This window comes from Equus asinus, chromosome 5 (genome assembly GCF_041296235.1).
Source record: "Equus asinus isolate D_3611 breed Donkey chromosome 5, EquAss-T2T_v2, whole genome shotgun sequence".
In the NCBI taxonomy this organism is placed as follows: domain Eukaryota; kingdom Metazoa; phylum Chordata; class Mammalia; order Perissodactyla; family Equidae; genus Equus; species Equus asinus.
This window is the reverse complement of record NC_091794.1, coordinates 22,388,538-22,413,176: the sequence shown is the minus strand read 5'-3', so window position 1 is coordinate 22,413,176 and position 24,639 is coordinate 22,388,538. Positions and strand designations below refer to the sequence as shown.

The 24,639-nt window shown below is 41.1% G+C and overlaps 1 protein-coding gene across 1 annotated transcript; it reads left to right on the top strand.

Moving 5' to 3' along the window:
• Positions 1–662: 662 nt before the first annotated feature.
• On the top strand, positions 663–24,520 carry HCLS1 (hematopoietic cell-specific Lyn substrate 1). The gene is made up of 14 exons (XM_014829540.3): positions 663–850; positions 3,315–3,398; positions 3,971–4,044; positions 10,423–10,552; positions 12,174–12,284; positions 14,076–14,130; positions 19,901–20,011; positions 20,655–20,710; positions 21,327–21,396; positions 22,015–22,226; positions 22,645–22,749; positions 23,260–23,512; positions 23,658–23,726; positions 23,926–24,520. Exons 2-14 carry the CDS (start codon positions 3,315–3,317, stop codon positions 24,060–24,062), a joined length of 1,467 nt encoding a protein of 488 aa, XP_014685026.3. The 5' UTR covers positions 663–850; the 3' UTR covers positions 24,063–24,520.
• The last annotated feature ends 119 nt before the right edge of the window (positions 24,521–24,639 follow it).

Sequence of the window (24,639 nt, the reverse complement as noted above, 5' to 3'; positions counted from 1 at the left end):
CCTTCCGTCATTCAATTGATCAAGGTTTATTTGAACATCTCCTATATACAAACCTCTGTTTTAAGTGCTGTGGGTAATGTAGAAATGAGTTTCTTTTTAAATCTTAACTTTCCAAGTCCACATAAAAATCATTTTTCCCTTGGGGTCGGCCCGGTGGCGCAGTGGTTAAGTGTGCGTGTTCTGCTTTGGCAGCCCAGGGTTCACTAGTTTGGATCCCAGGTGCGGACATGGCACCGCTTGGCAAGCCATGCTGTGGTAGGAGTCCCACATAGAAAGTAGAGGAAGATGGGCACAGATGTTAGCTCAGGGCCAGTCTTCCTCAGCAAAAAGAGGAGGATTGGCAGCAGATGTTAGCTCAGGGCTAATCTTCCTCAAAAAAAAAAAAAAAATCGTTTTTCCCTTTAAGCCTTTTTTGATTACTTCGGACCATACCAAATTCTCTAAATTCTTTGACTATAACAGATGCAACTGCCCACCTATTTAGGACACAAATGCTGTCCTACAGCATTCTTTTGTGTGTTCCCTGGTTGCATATTTTGCTTCCCTGACCAGATTATAAACTCAAGAGTAAGAGTTTTTTGATGACTTACCAGCGACTCTCAAAGCCTTGCAAAAGAAGAGGCACAGAAGCATTTAATCCTTTTTTATTTAAGTGCCTAAGCAGAAGGAACTGACTCAAACTTCAGGAAGTAGCTGTGAGGACAGGGTGGCAGGAAATGACAGAAAACCTGAATACGGAACCGAAGCAGTAGCTCAGAGTTTCTTGCTCTAAAGAGGCAGCAGCCAGAGAGGGAGCCGAGTATCGACGCGAGGAGCTGGGAGCTTGGAGCAAACACTCGCACTGTTAGAGGTGGGTACTCTAAGGGAGGGGAAAGTCGGGTTGCACAGGACAGGTGTTGAAGTAAGAGGGTCCTACCTGGCTCTTGGTCCCTGCTGCGAGGTAAAGACACTGTTCCTAGGCTTTTAACCCTTCATGGCCAGAAGGCCTGGGTGTGAGTGGTTGTAGATAGTGATCATCTAGGGGTGGAAACGAGTGGGCTTGAGCCCAGGGAACATGATTCAGCTGCCATCTAGGACCCCTGGTTTCTGCTAACAATCTACAACCCTCTCTAAGTCCTGTGGCTTCTAGGCATCGAGTTGAGAGGAGGACCACTGGAGATGAAGACAAAGTCTCTGCCCCTAGAGAACATATGGTCTAGCAAAGAGACAAAACTACGTAGGAGACATTGTAACAGATCAGGAAGTGGTTGCATATGTACACCAGTGCTGAGAACTGAGTGCTGATGGAGGCCAAAGGAAGGCGTGATGATTCAACCAGGGCTAGTTTCTGTGATTGTAGGATCGCAGAATCCCAGAATGTCAGAAATGGAGGGGACTTGATGGATTAGCTAGGTTAACCTCTTCATTTATTTTCCATTGGGGAAAACTAACTATCAGAGATGTTCAATTATTTAAGTTAATATTTGTGAATTGCCTAGCCTGGTACCTGGCAAATAAGTATACATTCTGTAAGATTCCCTTACTCATGTTCCCACAGGAGCTTAGTAACAGAGCTGGAGTGATCTGTCTCCAAGGTCATGTACTTGACTGATGTTATAAGGCAGCCTCGTGATGAGGCCCTTCATTGAGCCTCCAATCCTGGGCACCAGGCCTCACCAGGTTACTCTCCGCTCTCCCAGCTCTGGATAGCATCTCTCAGCTTCCCTATTTCTGGCCAGTAGCTCCCAGATACTAGATTGTCTCCATGTCAGAAACTCTTCCTCTTGTTTCAAAAATACATGAGGATGGGAGGTTTATGAGAGTCATGCTGAGGCCTCAGAGGAACGGAGGGGAAAGACAGGACTATCAGTCCTCCTTGCTTCCTTATTGTCATGAATATTTCAGAAACTTCTCCTTTCCAGTTTTCTGTGTGAAATCCCTTTGTTGCAGAGCAGCCCAGGAGCCAAGACCATAGGTCTCGTCTACCTGACCCCTCATTCGTCACTGTTGTGCCAGTGGGGAAGGCAGGGCAGCTCCCGGCACTGACTCATCCCACAGGGCAGCTGACTCAGTCAATGCTTCTCCAGTGTCCTCTTTGCATCTCTTTAATCAATCTACCCCCAAATTTCCCTTGGGCTGATTTCCAAGGGGTTTTTCAAAGAGCATGGAGAATGATGGAATTTTCAAGCGGAAAGGAAAACAGAGAGTCTGAGGGTCTGGGTGGAGAGACTGGAGAGTCCTGCCAATGGTTGTAAGAGGGACTCCTTAAAGAGACCATGAAGAGCCTGGGGAAAGACACCACTGTGGTGAGGAGTCTGACCAGGGAAGGATGGGCAGGGGGGTTGCCAGCTACTAAGTGGTACCAGGGTCAAGAAGGCTCAGTGGCCACCAGAGCTGGTGAACATTGGCCGTTGTTTCCTCTTCGCACCAAGATCCAGGAGTCCACAGATGCAGAGCAACTGCGCAGCTCCTCCTTGTACACGATTGGCAAGGCCAACGGAAACACGGGGGATGCCTCAGTAGAATAATAATTTGGTACCCCCCTCAAACTAGTGTTCTCTAAATATTTATCATTTCCTTAGTTAATAAAAATCTAATAACTTTCAATGTTCAAAATAAGAGATTTGTTACGTGCTATTTTTTAACCAGCTATCTTCTTTAGAAATATAATTGAAATAAAAATTGAAGAATAAATGACTTATTCTCAGCAAATAATGCTTCCGCATGTGTAGTTCAGTATAAGAGTTTCAGCTGACTGCCCCTACTGACGTCATGCAGCTGTGCAGTGGCCGATGTCAGAGCAAAGGCAGGATAGCACTCGCACTGGGGTTGAAAAAATTCTCAACAGAGTTAAGCAGGTTGTACAGAGGACTGTAGACATTCATTTTATCAGGAGCTGGGCCAATTTATATGTCGACAGTTATATAAGGAGTCATATGTAGCGTGAAATGGCACTATAATTCTAGGGATGTTCTAGCTCCCCTCATTGACTACCGCTTCAAGCCACTGCCTGGCTGGCCACTGGACACAAGCTAATGATCCCAGGAGTTTTGACACTGAGGTTACTTGGTGTTACCTACAACCATGAAGACTTCTCTCCAGACTCAGATGTGTCTGGGCCATGCCAGCTTGTCTTAAATAAACTCCCATCCTCCTCTCCTCTAACTGAGCAGAAGTGCTTTCCTAAAACTTCCATCTGCTTTGCTTCAGCTTCTATTTTCTTCCAAGAAAAAATGGCAAGAAACATTGAGCTGCTATATCATCGACTTCAGCATGCTTGTTTTCCGTCCTCTTGATTTTTTCCCCAAATTACTCCCATCTTTTGTCACCCTCAGATGTGGAAGTCTGTAGTAGGGCATGATGTGTCTGTTTCCGTGGAGACCCAGGGTGATGACTGGGACACAGACCCTGACTTTGTGGTGAGTTTGGAAATAGCTTTGCTTGGACAACGAAGGGCAGGAGAGGGGGAGGCATATGGGCCACTCTGTAAGCTTTGAGGGGACTTAGGAAGGACAGACTGAGATAGCCTTCACGGTGGGACTGACTGGTAGGACAGTTATCTATGATGAGTGGAGCTTGCACGACAGCTGATATTGAGGATGGAAGGAGACAAGCATAGAGGAGTTTGACATTGTGATTGACGGGCAATGACAGGCTATGCTGAGGTGAGGAGCACATTAATCTGGGTCTCCTTTGGCCTATAAGCCAGGATTTGGGCTGGATGTGTGTAATTTGGGAAGATTGAGAAGTTGTAGGAGACCTGAAGCAGAAGTTGTGAGGGATGTGGAGAAGGAAGGGAGGTTTCAGAGCTCACCAGTTCAATTTTAACATGGGGGTCAGAGTGGGATAAACATAGAGAGGAGTCTAAGTGAAAACCCTGAATGAGGAGGCAGCAGAGGCAGGGGACACGGAGGACATATGTGTCAGCTGTATGGCCTCTCAGTGAGGCACATCTCTTGCCATCCTTATTGCTGAATGCTGTCTCTTGCAGAATGACATCTCTGAGAAGGAACAGCGGTGGGGAGCCAAGACCATCGAGGGCTCTGGACGCGCAGAACATATCAAGTAAGTGCCAAAAGGACTGGGGAGCAGGAACGGGGTATGGGAAGAGCCCAAAGAAAACTCGGAGACTCAGGGGAAGGTGATGGAGGAAGGGAAAAAGAAAAGGTAGTTCATGTCTATGTGTCTTTGTGGTTTTTTTCTTGAGTCTGTTGCTGTGTGTCCCTATGTGTGTCACTGTGTATTTCTATTTCTTGTCTCTCCACTTATTCCCTCAACCCTATTATCTCTCTTTTATTTCTAACGACTATGGTATTTCCCCAAGTGGGACTATTATAAGGGATTCAGAGAGGAAGTGGATCAGATGCTGAGGTTGTATCACTCTATCTGTCTGTCTGTCTGTCTGTCTGTCTGTCTGTCTGTCTGTCTATCCATACAAGTGTAGATGTGTGTCTAGAGTATAGGGTGACTTCAGATGGGCCAAGGAGGATTCAGTAAAACGTCAAGGTAAAGAACTCAGAATAAATATTGCAAAAAGAGGACAATATCAGATTCCACACCTGGCCTGAAGGACTTTTAAAATAAAAATGTATATTTGGCTACTTGACAGAACTTAGAAGACATGAATATTAATGAAGAAATGTGACACTTGGAAATCCCGTTGATTAAAACTATTTTGGTAATGGTGTTCAAGGGTCTTAAAGATTATAACCCAATGTTCTACTGGAAAAAAAGCAAAACAAACAAAAAACTGATAGCATAAGAGAAAAGGAACTCACAGACATACCCGGAGTTTCTGTGGGACATAGTGTGTATTCAGATTGAAGGATCCCCTCTTCTTTTCCATGGATTATTCTAACCAGGGCTATCTGCTTTGGAGAGTATCAGAATGTCAAATCTTAGTAGCAAGGTAGACACAACAAACAGTATAACAAGAGCAAAAATTAAAAAGCAAAAAGCAACAACTACACACAAATTGGCAAAATTAATACAATTTTAATCTCCATTTTAACTTTTTCCCCCCACACTCTAACAACAGTGTGTTTACCTCTTTTCCCCCTGGATTTAAAAAGTGTCGGTGGATGACCACATTGCACAAACAACACACTATGAAAACTTGGCGTGTATTTATATAATTTGAAAATAATCAGTACTATGCCTTGTTATTTAATTAGACATAAATAGTTATCTTAAGTAACTGTAATGAATATTATTCTTAAACAAACCAAGCAATTCTGGAAGCAGTTGGAGAGATGAAAAAATGGAACATGTCATACAGGAAGCTTCTTGACATTCCTCTGTAGGTTTCAAAAAAATTAAGACCCCTTTTCCTTTTCTGAGTAAAGGCCACTCAGCCCTAGTGTCCTGAGAACTGTTAAGATGAGGATGCAAACTCTCCTTGTACCTTTCCTCTCCCAGTGCCTGTCTCACGCATCCTAAGAGCAGAACATTTTAAGGAAGACTCCTAAATCCCTGCCATGATCTTATGGACAGAGCTTGAGTATGGATATCAGATAGATTTAGATTCAATTCACAGCTCTGTCATTACTAGCAATGTGAATTCAGACATATAACCTTTCTGAATCCCAGCTTATTTATTTATCAAATGGGGATAATGATAGCTGCCCTGCAGATGTATGGTTAGAACTCAACGGGCCAGCACATATCAATGTCTAGTGCAGCGCTTAAGCACCTCTTAGCAGCTCAATAATGTGATTTCTCTTTCTTGTTAACATAGATTAATCAGATTTTCTTCCTAAAAACCTAACAAACATGTAAACAGATGACAACCTTCCTTCTTCCTACGTGGTGTTACGGGGACTGCTGTGTTGCACAATCCACTACGTACATTACTCTGACTGGTGCCCCTGGAGTCGTAAAATGTGATGACCTGGATGTTTCCTTATTAGCCTAACTGGATCTACATCTGAGAGAATAAATGGTGGGGACATTTACACAAAACCCCACTCCCTCCCTTTTACCCAAGCTACCGAGGTGTAAAAGCCTGGTCTTTGCTAGTAACTAGGCAGGTGATCTTGGGCAAGTCACTTTTCATCTCCGATTCTCAGTTTTCCCATCAGGATCCAAAAGACCTCTGGAGGACTTCCCGGTAGTTAGTCTCTAATGTTCTGAGATTCTCTCTGGCTAGTGTGGGCTAAGACAATCTTTAAGGTCAGATGGGAATCGCTGAGGTCCTTAGGAAGGAGGGGGAAGTTAGAGAAGAGAACAGTAGCTGCAGAGCTCACGTGACTCAAAGCAGGAAAAGGAAGTGATTGTGGTTCTCACTAATCTCACTGTCTACCCCCACGCTGTGATCTTTCTTTTTTAGGTCTGCCTAAAATAAATTTAGTTTGGGGAGTGGTTTGGTAATTTGGTAAAAAAAATGATCCTACTTCTCCCTCCTCTATTGTATGGAGGAGTCCTGGCCCAGGCAGCTGCAAGCAGCCTAGTGTTTCCTAGGAACTGCCTGGTTTCCAAGGGCTGCTGTCCTTTCCTGCATCTTCTTCTCACCACTCTTGCCCACTCATGCTCTCATGCCTCTTTACAGGCCATATACCCCATCCCCACCCCTGGCTGGATGTAAACACTGATCTGCTTCTAGTCACTATAGATTAGTTTTGCTTGTCCTAGAATTTCATGTAAATGGAGTAATATAGAATTCTTTTGCATCTATCTGTCTTCTTTTGCTCAGCATAATGTTTTTGCGATCTGCCCGTGGTCTTGTGTGTATCAGTCTTTTGTTCCTTTTTATTGTCAACTAGTATCCCTTTGTATGGATATACCACAGTTTGGTTTATCCATTACTCTGTTGATGGACATTTGGGTTGTTGACAATTTGGGGCTATTACAAATAAAGCTATCATGAACATTTGCGTCCAAATCTTTGTTGACATATATTTTTATTTCTCTTGGGAAATACCTACAAGTAGAATTGCCAAGTCATATAATAATAGTGTGCTTAACTTTCTAAGAAGCTGCCAAACTGTTTTCTTAAAGGAATTTACCATTTTTCATTCCTACCAATAATGTATGGGTTTCAATTTTTCCACATCATTGTCTACATTTGGTACTGTTAGTATTTTTAATTTTAACCACTCTTGTGGATGTGTGTGATTTTTCTCATGACTAACTTTATTGAGCATCTTTTCATGTGTCATTCATGTAGCTTCATATATCTTCACTTTGGAGTGTCCAAATCTTTTTCTCACTTTTAAAGTGGATTGTTTGTATTCTTATTGAGTTTGAAGAGTTCTTTATATACTCTGGATACAAGTCTTTTGTGAGCTATGTGTTTTACAAATATTTCCTTCCAGAGTGTAACTCATCTTTTTACTTTATTAATGGCATTTTTTGAAGATCAGAAGATAATAATTCTTATGAAGTCTAATTTATCGAAATTTTCATATGGTTAGTGCATTATGTGTCTGAGAAATTTTTAGCTACCTCAAAATTGTGAAGACTTTCTCCTATGTTTTGTTCTAAAGGATTTATAGTTTTAGCTTTTATATTAAAGTCTATGATCTATTTCAAATTAGCTTTTTTCTTATATGGGTATTTCATTACGCAACACCATTAAAAGAATATTTTTTTCCCCATTGACTTACTTGACATCTTTGACCATATACATTTGGATCTATTTCTAGACTATTTTATTGATCTATATGTCTACCTTGACCCCTACCTACAAAAATGTCTGTTGGCATTTTGATTGGAATTGTATTGAATCTATAGATCATTTTGGAGAGAACTGACACCTTAATGATCTTGAGGTTTCCAATCCATGAACATGGAATCTCTCCCCATTTATTTAGGTCTTCTTTAATTTCTTCAGAAATGTTTTTAAGTGTTCAGGTCTTGCACATATTTTATTAAATTTAGGCTAAGATATTTCATGTGATGGTAAGTAGTATTTATTTTTAACTTTCAGTTTCCAAATGTTCATGGCTAGTGTGTAGAAATAAAATTAATTTTGATAGTGACCTTGTGTCCTGTGACCTTGCCAAATTTGAATAGTTCTTAGTAGTTCTAGTAGTGCTTTTTTTGTAGACTCTTTAGGATTTTATACACTTATGATCATGTTGTTTGTGAATAAAATCTTATGGTCTGAGTTACTCACCTTTGTGCTTTTATTTTTGTAATAAAAATGAAAAGATCTGTTCCTTCTTTTAGCTCATCTTTGAGGTCCTGGATTTCGCTTGGTTCCCATAAACTGCATTGCTTTATCAATTCCAGGATTTTTTAAAATTTAATATAGGTATCCAAGAGTTAATGTGTCAGAAGTTTCTTAGGTATGCCACTTAGCACATTGAATTGTAATTTTTGTTTTCCTTCCTGTCTCTTCCACCTGACCACTATCTCCATATGTTAATCATCTTTGTGTCCTCAGAACCTAACAGTACCTCACACCCAAAAGTTTAATTAATGTTTATTGAGTGAAGAGATGATATACTAAGATGTATTTAGAATGGCTTCAGCTATATTCTAAATGATTTAATAAGAAGTTGGTCTTCTTGGCCCCAACATTTTCATTCAAAGTATATTATTTATTGGCATGATCCTCTGCCTAGCCTTGCTGTCATCCATTAGGTGGATATTCCTGAATCTCACTTTCTAATCCCTTTTAAAAACTTGTTTCAAGAGAGGAGGGAGGAGGGCAAAAGATGTGACAGGGCACATGTGTACCATGATGGATGGTAATTAGTCTTTGGATAATAACAAGATGTAGTCTACACAGAAATCAAAATATAATGATGTACATCTGAAATTTATATAATGTTATAAACCAGTTACCTCAATAAAAAAATAAATAACAATTGTCAAAGTCCTCCCCACCCCCCCCAAAAATATATATGTATAAACTTATTTCACCTATAAGATAGTTATGACCCATGAAGCAATCATCAGACTCATTAAAACTTCGCAGATTTTTCCCATTTGAAAGTAATGTTTAGACCCATTTTCTTCATTCTTCATCTGAATACTTTCGTTGGGAAATATCAGTTACTTACTTGTTTTTGGAACCAAAAGCTTTTTTGACACAGACTGTACTAAAGTGTTGGTGGTGTTGAACTAGCAACGTAGGCTCTCTCCTTCGCTGCTGCCAGAGGGTTTAGAGCATGCACAGAACAGAGGGTTCTTCCAGCACTTAGCTTAATTTCATCTGGTTCAAGGCCAGCTTTCTAAAATTAACTGTAACTAAAGCTGAGAAGGCTTTTTAAAAAGACCTTTGGTGGATTTACACTACAAGGCCACGAGGTGGATCTATTCTTCCATGCAAGAGGACCATTGCCACGTTGAGATGGTCATTCTACCTGTAACCGATGGATCTGGTTTCTCGAGCTACTGGAGTCTCAGGAACATCGCTATCTCAATTCCCTCAACCTTCATTTCTTGCTGCAAGAAGTCAAATATTTTGTTTGGGGTTCTCTTGCCCAAATGTTTATAAGAATCCCCAGGGCTCCTTATCTGTGTCCAAGTATCTGTTCTGATTGTCACTTATTGGTGCTGGTACTAAGCTATCACTTCATATGCTCAGGCCAAAGAGATGTGCAAAGGTGCTCTCTACCCTCACGGTAAAGATGAAAGTGAAGGAAAAAAGAGAACGCCTCCTTTTAGTGTTACGTTCTCTTAGGGATAGGGGTGCCCCAAATCAAGTTATTTGAGCCTTAAAGTGTTCTAACAAGTAGTAATAAAAGTGAATTTTATTAGTTAGTTTTTATTAGTTGTTAGTTCTCTCAGGAATTATCATATTTGGGGGTGGGGGTGAAGGGCATTCATTTTTGACAAGAAAATTTGAAATAATGTATAGATAAATTCCCTAATGCTACGTTTTTCATAACCATCATTTTTAATGACTTCCTAGGATGTCATTGAGAGATATTATTGCAATTTACTTAACTATTCTCAAGTTATTGGCCATATTAATTGTTTCTTGGTTCTCGTTATGATATACAATGTTTCAGTGAGTATCATTAGACCTTAAGCTTTGCCATATTTTGAATTCTTTCCTTGGGGTAGACTCCCAGGACTAGAATGTATGAGTAAAAGGGTATATGAATATTTTTGTACTTCTTGAGATAGAACATGTAATTTCTAGAAAGCAAATCCATTCAGAGAGGAAAATAACTTCCCAGTTACTAGAACATAGGTGTCACTTTCCTCTAATATTGAGGAATATGAAAAGTGGGACTAAATATTAGAAGGCTATTTAGTGAGCAAAATAATGGACTAGAGGAAATACTATTGGCTTATGGAGAGTTTAAATCAGGCCATGTATAACAGGCCACACATATCTTACTCCCAGACTCAGCATTGTCATCCCTTGGGGACTCAGGTTATTCCTAAAAATAAACAGAACACATCTCAAGATTTCTGTTTTCCTGGGAAGGAGTGTTCGTTGACTTCTCTGTGCTAGATGGGTCTCTGTCATGCGGTTACTTCCAGCATCCACCAGCTGAGGAACAAAGTGTCAGAAGAGCATGATATTCTCAAGAAGAAGGAGATGGAATCAGGGCCCAAAGCATCCCATGGCTACGGAGGTCGATTTGGAGTGGAAAGAGACCGAATGGACAAGGTGAGTTGAAAGGGAGATATTTGCTTAAAAAAAAAAAGATAGATTGATTCATCTGTTGGTTTTATGGTTTAAAATTTGTTCAAAAGTACAATATTTATTTGGCCTTTAAAATAGAATGTCCACATACTATTTGTATCATTTTTTTTCCTGATCTCAACACATGAAACATAGATGGCAGAAAATGGGAGCCAAGAATTTAGAAGGGCTGGTTTATTGTAGGCCCAGCTAAGTCCTAGACTGTAGAGACAAGAGCAGAAGCTGAGAAAGGAAAAATGTGCTTTAAAATCATTTACTGCTTTAAATGTTTTTGTTTTTTGTTTATGTTGCAACTTCTCTTATTATTTTCTATACTGTGATTTTGGTATTCTTTTTGTATATATATTATACATTACTTACATTATGTGCACACAGATGTGAGAAATATCGATGTGAATTTATCCATTAGATGTCCTCAAACATGAATATTATTTTTCCTTTATCCATTAGATACTCTAAAAGTATGATAAAAGAAGGCTGGTATATTGAATCATATTTTTTGTTGACTTCCCTAACCTCAAAGATAGAGATATATTTCTATAAGAAGAAAGATTTTATCTCCAAGGAGAAAAAAATAATCCAATGAAAGCCTTTAGTTTGCCCTCAAGAAGTGTTTTGTTTTGTCATTGTGTAAAGTGCTGTGGAGGCTTTGTATTCTCCCACAAAATTCCTAGGAAAAAAGTAAAATAGATAAGCAGTCATTCATTCTTAAATTCAACAAGCAAAGTTGACCCACACAGACCCAAAATTACTACAAAATGAGTTCCCAGGAGCTCACATAGGGCAGTGCTTCACGCCAGTCTCTGTACTGATGTTGTTTATCCCAGCATGGGATTGGAAATAAAGGAGGAAGGAGAAGCTTTCTGATTTCTTCTCCGCTGAGACTCTGCAAGGTATCGTTATTTGGTTTGATATATTACTCAATTCCAAGATTATTAAAGCATCCAAATCTAAATGTTAGAAGAGACATCCCATTCAAAACCAAATAGAAGATACAACAGTAGATAGAACAGGAAAGATTTAAGCTACGTGCCATCTTGGACTACTCACAGTATTGTCTACCAACTCCTTTGGCATAAAGAGTCAGTCACTTTTAAACATCAGGGCTCAGGTGGCCCTTCTGAACTTTGATGCTCATACAGGAGCAAAGATCCAGAACAAAGCACCTGGCTGTTTTAGTGAAATATGCGATCCTGGCTGGTGCCTCCAGTCAGTCCCCTTTGGTCTCTTCCCAATAAATACTCTCATTTCTCTTCTAGTGCACAAAGCCTTTGTTTTAGCTCTCCTTTTGTTTCTGTATTAACACTGCTCTGTCCAGTCTCTATCTTTCTGGTTCCCGGCCATTCAAGGGGAGTTTCCTGAATGAAGGGTTCTTGATAGTGTTGTAGAAGAATCAGGATGTGCAAGGCTCAAAAAAAGTCACCTTGCTCTCCCATCACATATTCCTTGGCACCACTGTCAGAGGCTATGAGTCTGACCCAGAATGGAATTTCTTGTATTCTTATATCCCATCCCATCTCTACGTCATTTTTCTTTTCATGGTCACTTTTATCTTGTCACTCAATCCACCGTTGATTTTTCTCAGAGTGCTGTGGGCCATGAGTATGTTGCGGAGGTGGAGAAGCACTCTTCTCAGACTGATGCTGCCAGAGGCTTTGGGGGCAAATTTGGAGTTGAGAAGGACAGGGCAGACAAGGTAAGTGACAACTCTCTCCTCACACCACCCAACTCAAATCATGTGGGCTTAACAACACTCACCCTTCAATGAAGGTCTATGCTTTTCCTGTGGAAAGACAGGCCAGTGAACTCCAGGAGGGTCCATCACGAGCAGGATAGCTCCCATGACCACCCTCAGCAAGTTCCTTCGTGCCATTGCTGGAGGCCATATGCTGAGCTAAGAGGCGTTGCTTTAAATGAGACAAAGACTCTCAAACTCTATTGGTTTTTATTATACCTGTACACATGGGAAGAGGGAAATTCCAAAGCTCCTCTTTTGATCAAACATCCAAACCTTATAAATATTTATGCCTTTTAAGAATGCATAGATATCGGCTTAAATATTATTACGATGCAGCAAATAATCAAGTAAAACAACTATTTGGGATTGCAATGTTTTTAGAAGGTGAAAGTTACTTTTCACAGGACTTAGCATCAAATCCTTGAAGTCCAGGTGTTTTAAAGACTTCTTTGTACAAAAAAGTAGTTTTAAAGAGGAAAAAAAAGGACAGTATGATTACTGATGAGAGAGTGGTCAGGAGAGGATGATTGATAACTCGTTGATGTTCTCATTTTCACATCTTAGTAGATCAGATTCTTTGATCTCACGTTTTATCACTTCCTCTGCAGCTGCACATAGAGAGGACAGCTCCTGCACAACTAGCTGAGATTTTTTTTTTTACCTGCAGTTGTTAATTAGGTGGTCCCGAATCCTTAAAGTTAAGTGTTAGAATGTTACTTGCAGTGTAGGGGGAAAAACCGGAAAAGTTCAAAACGTATTGTAAGGGAAAGGAAAGACTCAGAAGGTCATTTTTAAAGACAGTAATGAATATGGAGCATGTCATGTTCTTTTCTAATCAGGATGGACTTTCCTTTTCATCTTGGCCCCCCTCCTGCCTTTGCCTAATCTTTCATTGTTCTTTCTTTCATCTTCTGCCTCAAGAGTCACAAACTAAATCACCTAAACAATCAGTGTACCATGAAAATCAAGAAACAATACATGTGAATAGCTCTTAAGAAGCAAAATCTAGACTTGCTTAGAGAGACTCATAGTTACTGAGCCAGATGGGGAAGATAGGAATTGGCCTATCTTAGGCCAATATATCCAGTCCCAGGGAAGCTAGGATCCAGACTCCCCTGGTTGCCTCCCCTCCCACCAAAATCAACATCTGGGTTTCCACTTTTGCATAGGGAAAGAGAAGAGGCGCAGTATAATCAATTAGGAATAGGGTAATATCTCTTACATGTACATAGTACTTTATAGTTTACGAGGCACTATTCTAGCTATTATCTCATTTTAGCTTCACGAGAGTTAAGAAGAAAAGCACTTGTTTACTGAGTGACCCAATGCAGACACTTTCTATACCTTGCCATGTTTAGTTCTCACAATATCCCAAATAAAGAGTATCGTTTCTCCCATTTTATAGTTGAAGTTAATAAGGCAGGTATACCTATTTTCATTTCATATTTGAAGAGACCGAGGCTCAGTAATATCAAAGGACATACCTAAAGTTAAACAACTCTAAATAGGGAAGGTGGGGTTAGGTTTGAATCTAGAGCTATCTGTGTCCAGAGCTCGTGTTTGTTGCTGTGTAGCACACTGCGTCTACACCAGCCTGTCAGGCTACGGTCTGTTTCTACATTAAACCCCATACTCAGCCCTGAGCCCCTATAAACTAGCCTCTGGGCTGAGCTAGGAGTAAAGGTAAGTGAGGGAGGGGAAAAACTGTCAGCTCTGACTCTAACCAGTTCTCTCTCCTTTTCTCTGTAGTCAGCGGTTGGCTTTGATTACAAAGGAGAAGTGGAGAAACACACATCTCAGAAAGGCAAGGACCCTGCCCTGCATCCTTAGCAACCTGACTGCCCTGCTGTTCTGCTCAGACTTCACCTCCCAACAACTGTCATCAACTCCCTTTTGTTCCATGACCCAGTTCCCCACTATTTTATCTTTAAATTCAAGTGTGTACTTGCTTCTCTCTTCCTCTTTCATTGCTTTCTGTGAGACTGATCGTTTTCTTTAGTCCCCTTTTCCCTCTCGTGGATTGAAAAAAAGGTATTCTACTCCTTTATTTTAGGAAGTTATTCCTAAATTTTAACATACATCTTCGAGTTAAATTTAAAGTTAATCACTATCTCTTCCTGAATAATACAGGAAATGTAGAATAGTTTAATTGCATTCCTTCTGCATTCTACATTCTTTGTACCAAATGGACAGTTGTTGTTATCCAGTATATTGGTTCCATGTGTTTTTAAACTCCACAAAAATTAGTCATTATTATTACTTAGTGAATGCTTATTTAAAGTGACCGACATGTTTACCAACTTCTTAGCTCATCATTGTTTACTGTATTTTATTGTTTCCTCTTTGTTTCTCCTATTTCCTTCTTGCTAAAGTATATCCTTTGATAATTCTTTCAGTGAGACTCTAGGAAAGAATTCCCAGGTTTTGTCAGAAAAGTGTCTTTATTTTGCTTCATTCTTCATTGTTATTTTCCCTTCATCACTTTGAAGATCTTACTTCATCATCTCTGGCGTCTCTCTGGTGTCAGTCTAATCATCATTGCTTTGTAGGTGATACGTCTTGTCTTTGTTTTGTTTTATTGTCAAAGGTTTTCTTTTTGTCACTGATATTCTGAAATATCATCAGGATATGTCTGGGTGCTGGATCTATTTTTATTATCCTACATGAGATTTATCGCTCCTCTTCAACTTGAGAAATGACTTTCATTATGGGAAGTTAGGCATTTTCTCTGGATAGTATTCTCCTCTCTTCTCTTTTATTCTTTCTTCTGGAACTCAGATGTATATTAAAACTTTTCATTCTCTTCTCAATGTTTTTTCTAAGACATTTTTTTAGAGCGATTTTAGGTTTACAACAAAATTGAGAGGGAGGTAGAGAGATTTCCTATTCACTCATACCCGTACACATGCATAGCCTTTCCTATGATCAACATCTCTCACCAGAATGGTGCATGTTTTACCGAAGATGAACCTACATTGACACATCATAATCACTCAAAGTCCATAGTTTACCTTAGGGTTGACTCCTGGTGTTGTACATTCTATGGGTTTGGACAAATGTATAGTGACATATATCCATCATTATAATATCATACAAAGTATTTTCATTGCCCTAAAAATCCTCTGTGTCTGCCTATTCATCCATCCTTCACTCCCCGCCCTCTCTGGGAACCACTGACCTTTTCACTGTTTCCATAGTTTTGCTTTTTCCAGAATGTCATATAGTTGGAATCATATAGTTTTAGGCTTTTCAGTTTGGCTTCTTTCACTTAGTAATATGCATTTAATGTTCCTCCACGTCTTTTCATAGCTTGATAGCTCATTTCTTTCTAGTGCTGAATAATGTTGCACTGTCTGGATGTACCAGTCCTTACCTGATCTTATGGGAAAGCTTCAAGTTTCTCACCGTTAAGTATGATGTTAGCTGTTGGGTTTTTGTAGCTAGTCTTTATCAAGTTGGGAAAAATTTCCTTCCATTCCTAGTTTACTGAGAGTTTTTGTCATGAATAGGTGTTAGGTTTTTTCAAATGCTTTTTCTGCATCTATTGATGTGATCATGTGATTTTTCTTTTTTAGACTGTTGATGTGATGGATTACATTAGTTGATTTTCAAATGTTGAACCAGCTTTGCATACTTTGGCTAAATCCTACTTGGTCATGGTCTTTAATTGTTTTTATACATTGTTGGATTCAATTTTCTAATATTTTGTTGAGGATTTTTAAATCTATGTTTATGAGAGATATTGGTCTGTAGTTTTCTTTTCGGGTAATGTCTTCATCTGGTTTTGGTGTTAGAGCAGTGCTGGCCTCACAGAATGAGTTAGGAAATATTCCCTCTGCTTTTATCCTGAAAGAGATTGTAGAGAATTGATATAACTTCTTCTTTAAGTGTTTGGTAGAATTCTCCAGTGAATCCATCTGGGCCTGGTGCTTTCTGTTTTGGAAGATTATGAATTATTGATTCAATTTCTTTAGCAGATATAGGCCTATTCAGATCATCTATTTCTTCTTGTATGAGTTTCGGCAGATTGTTTCCTTTAAGGAATTAATCCATTTCGTCTAGGTTATCAAATTTGTGGCCATAGAGTTGTTCATAGTATTCTTTTATTATCCTTTTAACTTTCATGAGATCTGTAGCAATGTCCTATCTTTCATTTATGATATTAGTAATTTGTGTTTTCCCTCTTTTTTCCTTAGTTAGCCTCGCTAGAGGCTTGTCAATTTTATTGATCTTTTCAAAGAACCAGCTTTTTCTCATTAATTTTCTCTGTTGATTTCCTGTTTTCAATTTCATTGAGTTTTGCTCTAATTCTTATTTCTTTTCTTCTGCTTACTTTGGATTTAATTTGTTCTTCTTTTTCTGGTTTCCTGAGTTGGAAATTTAGACTATTGATTCTTACTTTTGATTTGATTGATTTCTTTTTTTCTTCTTTTCTAGCATATGCATTCAATGCTATAAATCTCCTCTTAAGCACTGCTTTCACAGTATTCCCCCAAATTTTGAGAAGTTATTTTCTCGATGTCTCTTAATTTCTCTTCTCTATTTCATTCTCTTCATCTCCCGGTGCTGCATTCTGGGTAACTCACTTGGCTCTATATTAAGTTTGCTATTCTCCCTTCAGCTGTATTTAATTATTGTTTAAGTGGTCCGTTAAATCTTGAACTTTCTTTCAGATATTTTCATATCTGGAAGTTGCCTTTGGTTCTGTTGCAAGTCTGCGCATTCTTTTTTCATGATGTCTTGTTGCTTTCATTATGTTTTTTCCCCCTTCTTTATGCTCTTTAATTATTTTGAAAATATTTATTTTATAGCGTCTTTCATATTATTATATTATTTGCAGTTTGGAGATGCTAATTCTTCTGTTTGATTAATCTGCTTTCCCTCACGGTTATTTCTTTCTTTTATGGTTGTAATTTTTGTTTGTGAACGTCTTTCAGTGGGGGAGATGGATGTTTGTTTTACGGGAGTTTCATGTGCCCTGGGTTGAGTAAGTCTCCCATGCAGAGAAATTTTGCCTTTGTGTCTGGCTGAGTTAGGACTCTTAATAGTAATGAACCATTTTTTCTTTCTTTTTTTTTTTCCATTATGAATTCAGTTTCTTAAATAGATATAGGTCTATTCAATCTTTCATTTTTTTTCTTAAGTCGGTTGTGATATGTTGTGTTTTCAAGGAATTTTTTCATTCTATGTTGTCAAATTTATTAGCGTAAATTTATTTATACGTGCCCTTATTTTCTTTTTAACCTTTGTAAGATCTGTACTGATATATTCACTTTCATTTCTGATATTGTTAATTTGTGTTTCTTTCTCTTTTTAATTGATTATTCTTGCTAGAAGTTTATCAATTTTATTATTATTTTCAAAGAACTAACTTTTGACTTTGTTCGTTTTCTCTGTTCACTTGTTTTTTAAATTTTGTTGATTTCTGCTCTTTATTATTTTTTCCTTTCATTTTAATGTGAATTTGGTTTGTTCTTTTTTAGCTACTAAATGTAGAAACTTAAATTTGATTGCAATCCTTTATCACCTGTGTAGGCACTAAAACCTGTATATTTCCCTCTAAACACTGCATTTGCTGCAGTCCACAATGTCATGTGTGTTTTAAGTTTTATTCAGTTTAAAATATTTTCTATTTCCCTTATGATTTCTTCTTTGACCCATGGGTTATTTAGAAGTATGTTATTTATTTTCCAAGTATTGGGGACATTTTCTAGATAATTTTATTTTCATTAACTTCTAATTTAATTCTATTGTGATCACAGACTATTTCAATCTTTCGAAATGTATTGAAACTTATTATATGGATCAGCATATGGTCTATCTTGGTGAAAGTCCTATGTGCATGAAAAAAAAATGTGTATTCTGCAGTGTTTAAGTGTAATGTTCTGTAAGTGTCAATTAGGTGTCTTAGTTGATACTATTGTTCAGGCCATCTATAATTTTAGATTCTTTTGTCTAAATTTTCTATCAATTAATGAGAGAAGGATGTTGATATTTTCAACTGTGATCATGAATTTATCTATTTCTGTTTCTGCTTCTGTCAGTTTTTGCTTCATGAATGTTGATTCTGTTAATAGGTTTATACCAGCATACATGTTCCTGGTGAAAGAATTGTTTTCTTATCACTGTGTTATGTCTCTCTTGTCTCTTACAGTGCATTTTGTCTTGAGGTATACTTTGTCTCATATTCTTGCCATCTTTCTGATGTTTACTTCTTCTGTGGATATATTTTCCTAGATCAGTATTAAATAAATTTCTCAGTTTAGAATTCCTGTATAATATTAGAAGTATAAAATTGGATGTTTGTATTCCCTGCACTTGGGTGTAGGCCTGGGGTTTCCAAATCTTGTAGGTAAATTTTTCCCCTACCAAATATTGAACAAACTACAAGTGAATTTTTCTAGAGCTCTTTTTTTTTTTTTTTTTTTAAAGATTTTATTTTTTCCTTTTTCTCCCCAAAGCCCCCCCGGTACATAGTTGTATATTCTTCGTTGTGGGTCCTTCTAGTTGTGGCATGTGGGACGCCGCCTCAGCGTGGCTTGATGAGCAGTGTCACGTCCGCGCCCAGGATCCGAACCAACGAAACACTGGGCCGCCTGCAGCGGAGCGCGGGAACTTAACCACTCGGCCACGGGGCCAGCCCCCCTAGAGCTCTTTTATAGGACGGGCAGAGCCTCATTTCCTGCTCCCCAGTCCCATGTTCTTGCACAGAAATTAGAGCCCCAGGGGCCGGCCCCGTGGCCACGTGGTTAAGTTCCCGTGCTCCACTACAGCGGTCCAGGGTTTCACTGGTTTGGATCCCGGGCGTGGACATGGCACTGCGCATCAGCCCACGTTGAGGCGGCGTCCCACGTGCCACAACTAGGAGGACCCACAACTAAAATATACAACTATGTACTGGGGGGATTTGGGGAGAAAAAGCAAAAAGAAAGAAAAAAAGAAAGAAAAAAGAAGATTGGCAACAGTTGTTAGCTCAGGTGCCAATCTTTAGGAAAAAAAAAAAAAAGAAAGAAAGAAATTAGAACCCCAGACCCTAGACCCTAATCCCTAGGCACCGACTTTGGGGATTTCACACACCCTTGGGTTTTCTGTGGCGTCAGCTCATGATTACCCTCATATCTACTGCTTTGATCCATCTATTTGTTTTGGGAGCCAGGAATTTTTTTCTTCTTTTCTTTTGAGCTTCAGTATTAAAAAGAAAAAAGCAATTGTGATATTTTAGCTGAGATTTCTGTGTTTACATAGGAGTAGGGAAAGGCAAACATTTCATGTATATTTGCCCTTTTTTTCCTGGAAGTCTGTCCCTATACTCTCTATACTTTCCTCCTGAAATGATCTTCTCATCTTGGGATGAAAGTAAGAGAGGAAAGGAAAAGAGGAAAGAATGAGCAAGATTGAATTAAAGCATGCAAAAGATGGCTTAGAACACCCTTTCTCTTTAATTCACCTATATTTGATCCTTGCTCTCTTTCCAGGCCCCTATCACCCTGCACCCATTCCTCCTGACTTCTCTCTCCCACAGCACTTCCCTGTGGGCTGAGAGTGGGCACTCATGACTGCTCCTTCCACCATAGATTACTCGCATGGTTTTGGTGGCCGTTATGGGATCGAGAAGGATAAACGAGACAAGGCAGCTATGGGATATGACTACAAGGGAGAGACAGAGAAGCACGAGTCTCAGAGAGGTAAGCTGGAGTTGGGGAGGAGGGCGGTCACAGAATAGCATACAGCCCTCCTGCCTTCCTTTCTGGAAGCTGACACAGAGGACCCAGAGGTACAGTGGAGGTGGGGGGTTAAGAGTAAGTGTATGTATGTGGGTGTGTATGGGGGAAACCAAGAAGGGCGGAGAGGAAACAGCAAGATTAGGAGTAAGACAGAGGAAGGAGGCCAAAGAGAAGCGATCATTGAGAAAGGGGTGAAGACAGTCTAGGTGATGGCAAGAGGGTGATTTGGCTATGAGTCTTAGAGCCACCTCTGCTCCACAAAGGACAGAGAGACCTCCTTCTTCCCTGAGACACATAGGAGATGGCTGGAGGGCTCTCCTTATTTTTCCTGTTCTTTCTTTATATTTTCCCCTTTTCTGTCACTTCTCTCTTTTTGTGTTTCCTTCTTCCCATCTCTCTCCTTTCCATTCTCTCCCAACTGTTTTTCTCCCCATCCTTTTCCATCTCTTCCCATCCATGCCTCTGTGTCCTCTGAGGCACACTTCCTCATTAATCTCTGTTTTCCACATTTCAGTCTTCCATCTTTCTCCCTACTGCTCCCTCCTCCCACATATTTCCAGCATTTTAACTCCTCTTATGACTCTCAGACTTTTTCATCCTGCAGATTATGCCAAGGGCTTTGGTGGTCAATATGGAATCCAGAAGGACCGAGTAGATAAGGTAAAGCTCCAGAACACCAATGTCTTAAGAAGAGTTCCCTAAACTGCATCTGAAGTACAGAGAGAAGAATGAGAGGCCAAGCCGGAAAAACAATGGGAAAAACTAGGTGCCCTGGGCTGCACTCCTCACTGACTGCCCTCAGCATCTAATGGGCATGTCTTCTAAAGCCTGAGCTTTAACTAAGGAGAGTGTAAGGAGGCAGAAAGAGACAGAGAGACAGATAAATTCCAGGGAAAGGTGATGTTTGAAATTTCATTGATTGCTTGGCATTGATTAACCCAATCCATAATCTCTCTCCACTCCATTTACTGTCCTCCCCTACACCAGTTCCTCTTTATGCGTTGACCAGGGGCCCTACTGCGTTCCAGGCAACTGGACTTAGAGATGTGAGATTCTAGGTGCACTGAGCTTTCAAAAAGAGGAGCTGAGCTCACCAGTTTAGAACTTCTTTACCCCTCTCTGCTGCAAACCGACAGTATTGGAATACCCTGTTCAGCTATTGAGCGTCAGATGGATAAGGATACCTCCTACAGTAGCCCCAATCCCCAATACTGCCTTCTGGGTCATTCCCATTCCCTTTCCCTCCCCCACACTATACATACTGTTCTACCTGCAGAGTGCTGTTGGCTTCAATGAAATGGAGGCCCCAACCACAGCTTATAAGAAGACGACACCCATAGAGGCTGGTGAGTCTTGACCATTCCCTCTCTCTGTGCTCCTCAACCGTCTCTTCTTTCTCACTCTTTCTTCTTCCTAGACTACCTCCTCCATGCCTTCAACTACCTAGATTAGCTGAGGTAGACTTGATCCCTACCCTCATATTCCCAGATTCTTTCTCCCAGAAAAACTGGGTTAAGCGGATAGAAAGAAAGAGTGACATTGAGGAAGGAACTGTGAGCAAAGAACACAGGGAGGCAGGGAGGAAAAGCCATTTGGGGAGAATACATACGGATAGGAGCTTGGGATGAGGGGTAGATGTGGGTGGTAGTCCAGAGGGCATACAGATTTAAGGAATGTGAACAGGGAGAGATGCAGGTTAGAGGACCAAGGCTTATCATTTAGAAAGGACAAGAGTCTGAGATCGCATGGCCTGGCTATATGGAAGTCTAGGATTGAGGGCTACGCCATCCTCCTATAATCCCCTTGTTTCTCTATCAATACCTCTTTACCTTCCCTCCCATGAGTCTCTCTGCATTTGCTTTCTTCCTGGATATTTAACTGATTCTTCTTCTTCCTTCAAGCATCACCTCCCCACCCCCACCACCACCCAAGACAGCCCTAATTCTTCTTGCCTGTGTCTGTAGCTTCTAGCGGTGCCCGTGGACTGAAGGCAAAATTTGAGTCCATGGCTGAGGAGAAGAGGAAGCGGGAGGAAGAAGAGAAGGCACAGCAGATGGCCAGGCAGCAACAGGAAAGAAAGGCCCTGGTAAAGATGAGCCATGAGGCTCAGCAGCCGGCCGCCACTGTGGAAGAGCCAGTGGTGCCAGCCCCATTGCCCAAGAAAATCTCCTCAGAGGTGAGTGCTTAGCCCTCTGGGATCCACATCCAGGACATCTTGCCTAGACAGGAACATGGGGTCCAAATCATTGGTTGAAAATGAGACACAGGTCTTCCCTGTGTTAGGCAAAGTCTATAACTGCTGTCCCTGTCTTCAGGAAGATTTCAGCCTGGCTATGTAAATGGGTCTCACATATACCAGAATGTTATAGGGAAAACCCCCAATGTTTACATAGTATAACAGAAGAGAGGTCACCAGCCAATGCAGTCAGTCACTAATGCTGGAGCAAGAAGAAGGAACCATCACTTGAGGTTGGAGCCCATCTTGAGGGATGATTGATTTGGGTTGGCAAAGATAGGAGGGAGTGTTCCAGGCCAGAGTAAGAGAGAAGGTGGAGGTTTGCCTGCCTACTGGAAAGATGCTTCATTCTCCACAGGCCTGGCCCCCAGCGGGGAGTTGTCCACCGTCAGAGCCTGAGCCTGTGAGAACCAGTAGGGAACACCCAGTGCCCGCCCTGCCCTCTAGGCAGAATCCCCCAGAGGTAAGCAGAGCCCCAAAGATTTTCTGCCCCTTCTCTATATCCTCATGTCCTAGGAAGGGGGGCTATACAGGGTAATCAACCATCCTGGTTTGTCTGGGACTGTTCTGGTGTTTGCACTGAAAGTCTTGTATTTGGGAAACCGCTCAGTCCTGGGCAGACTAGATCAGTTGGTCATCCTAACTGTGGTATATACTTCCAGCAATGTGTTTTTGCTTCAGTGTTTTCCTGGTCTTCCAAGGAGTCTGACTTGCTTTCTACTTCCCTCTCCTCATAACTTTTACATTCTTCTATCATCTCTTGGTAGGTATTTTGAGTGAGTAGGGATGGGAGGAGGCTGAAGAATGAAGATGGATGGAACAACTGTGTTCCCTAGGAGAGGCTGTTAGATGGAGGCAAGGATGGAGGGTAGAAGTGGTAGGATGGTGATGGGTGGGGTCTTAGCAGTCCTCCATTGGGAGAGGTAGCTCCTGGTGAGTGAAAGTCTCTCTGCTCCATGCTGTCTCTTCTCAGGACAATGAGGAGCCCCCAGCTCTGCCCCCCAGGACTCTGGAAGGCCTGCAGGTAGAGGAAGAGCCAGTATATGAACTAGAGCCTGAGCCCGACCCCAAGCACGAGCCCAAGCCTGAGCCCGAGCCTGAACCTGAGCCCGAGACTGAGAATGACTACGAGGATGTTGGAGAGATGGACAGATATGAGCAGGATGAGGGCGACTATGAGGATGTGCTTGAGCCTGAGGATCCCTCTTTTCCCTCCACTCTGGCTGGTGAGTGGTGGGGGGAGAAGCAGCTCCCGAATTTGGTCAGGTCTAGGGGAGGGTAGGAGGAAGAACAATCCCCTCATTACCCGGAAGAACCTGGGTTTTCCTGTTCCATGTTGGTGAGATCATGTTTATATTTCTCATATTGCAGGATCATCAGGCGGCCCAGCAGGGGCTGGGGCTGGGATCTCAGCTGTAGCCCTGTATGATTACCAAGGAGGTAGGTTGGGAGGGGCCTGAGAAGTCTGGTGCCTGGAGGCCCTTGATACATGAGAGGAGGATGAATTCTTGGGGTCAGGGAAGGTCCTGGGCTTGGCATCAAGAAGAAAAGGCCTATTTCCCTCCCTGAGGTTTAGAGTGGGCACAGGGTTGGAGGGATTCCTAGCTGACCATCCTAATACACTGTCCATTTCCTCCAGAGGGAAGTGATGAGATCTCCTTTGATCCAGATGACATCATCACTGACATTGAGATGGTGGATGAAGGCTGGTGGCGGGGACGTTGCCACGGACACTTTGGACTCTTCCCTGCAAATTATGTCAAGCTCCTCCAGTAATGTCCGTGTCTTCTGCACTGTGACTTCCCATGTCCAAAGTGGCTCTGCCTCCACCACATCCCCATTCCTGCTGCAAGTGTCTAATAGGATGTCATGAATTGCCTGAGATTCTAGACAGACTTCCCTCTCCCTGTCCATTAGAGCTCGGGGCAGAGACAGCATGAGGAAGGGGATCTCCTTCCCCTCCGTGTCCTCCCTACCCTGGATGAGCTCGTGGATGTTTATCTTTTGTTCCTGCATCCTTCCCCATGAATGCACCCCTCAACACCCCAAGCTCTGCCTTCCTCTGTTTTGTGAGCTCTGAGCTTCCCAGTTTGTTTACCTGGAAAGGTACGTCTAGATTGCCTGGTTTTCTTAGTTGTGCTGTTTGCCCATTTCCGTCTCTGCAGAGATATCTCTGAATCTTCTCTCTGCTCAGTGCTAAATTTGAAATAAAGTGAGACTGTGGTTCACCTCTACGTTGAGGTAAACAGTACTTTTTACACAGCCCTCAATGACTCTGAATCTCATGGCTCCAATTCTCCTTCCCTCTTTCAGGCGTATCCAAAAGTCTCCCTCCTACCACTATCCATTGCCC

Bases quoted from the DNA above. Each gene is read 5' to 3' on its own strand.
- HCLS1 (XM_014829540.3), top strand. From the start codon at position 3,315: ATGTGGAAGTCTGTAGTAGGGCATGATGTGTCTGTTTCCGTGGAGACC. The intron at 14,131-19,900 runs GCAAGGACCCTG...CTTCCACCATAG, and splicing joins GAAACACACATCTCAGAAAG to ATTACTCGCATGGTTTTGGT. The intron at 21,397-22,014 runs GTGAGTCTTGAC...CTGTGTCTGTAG, and splicing joins GACGACACCCATAGAGGCTG to CTTCTAGCGGTGCCCGTGGA.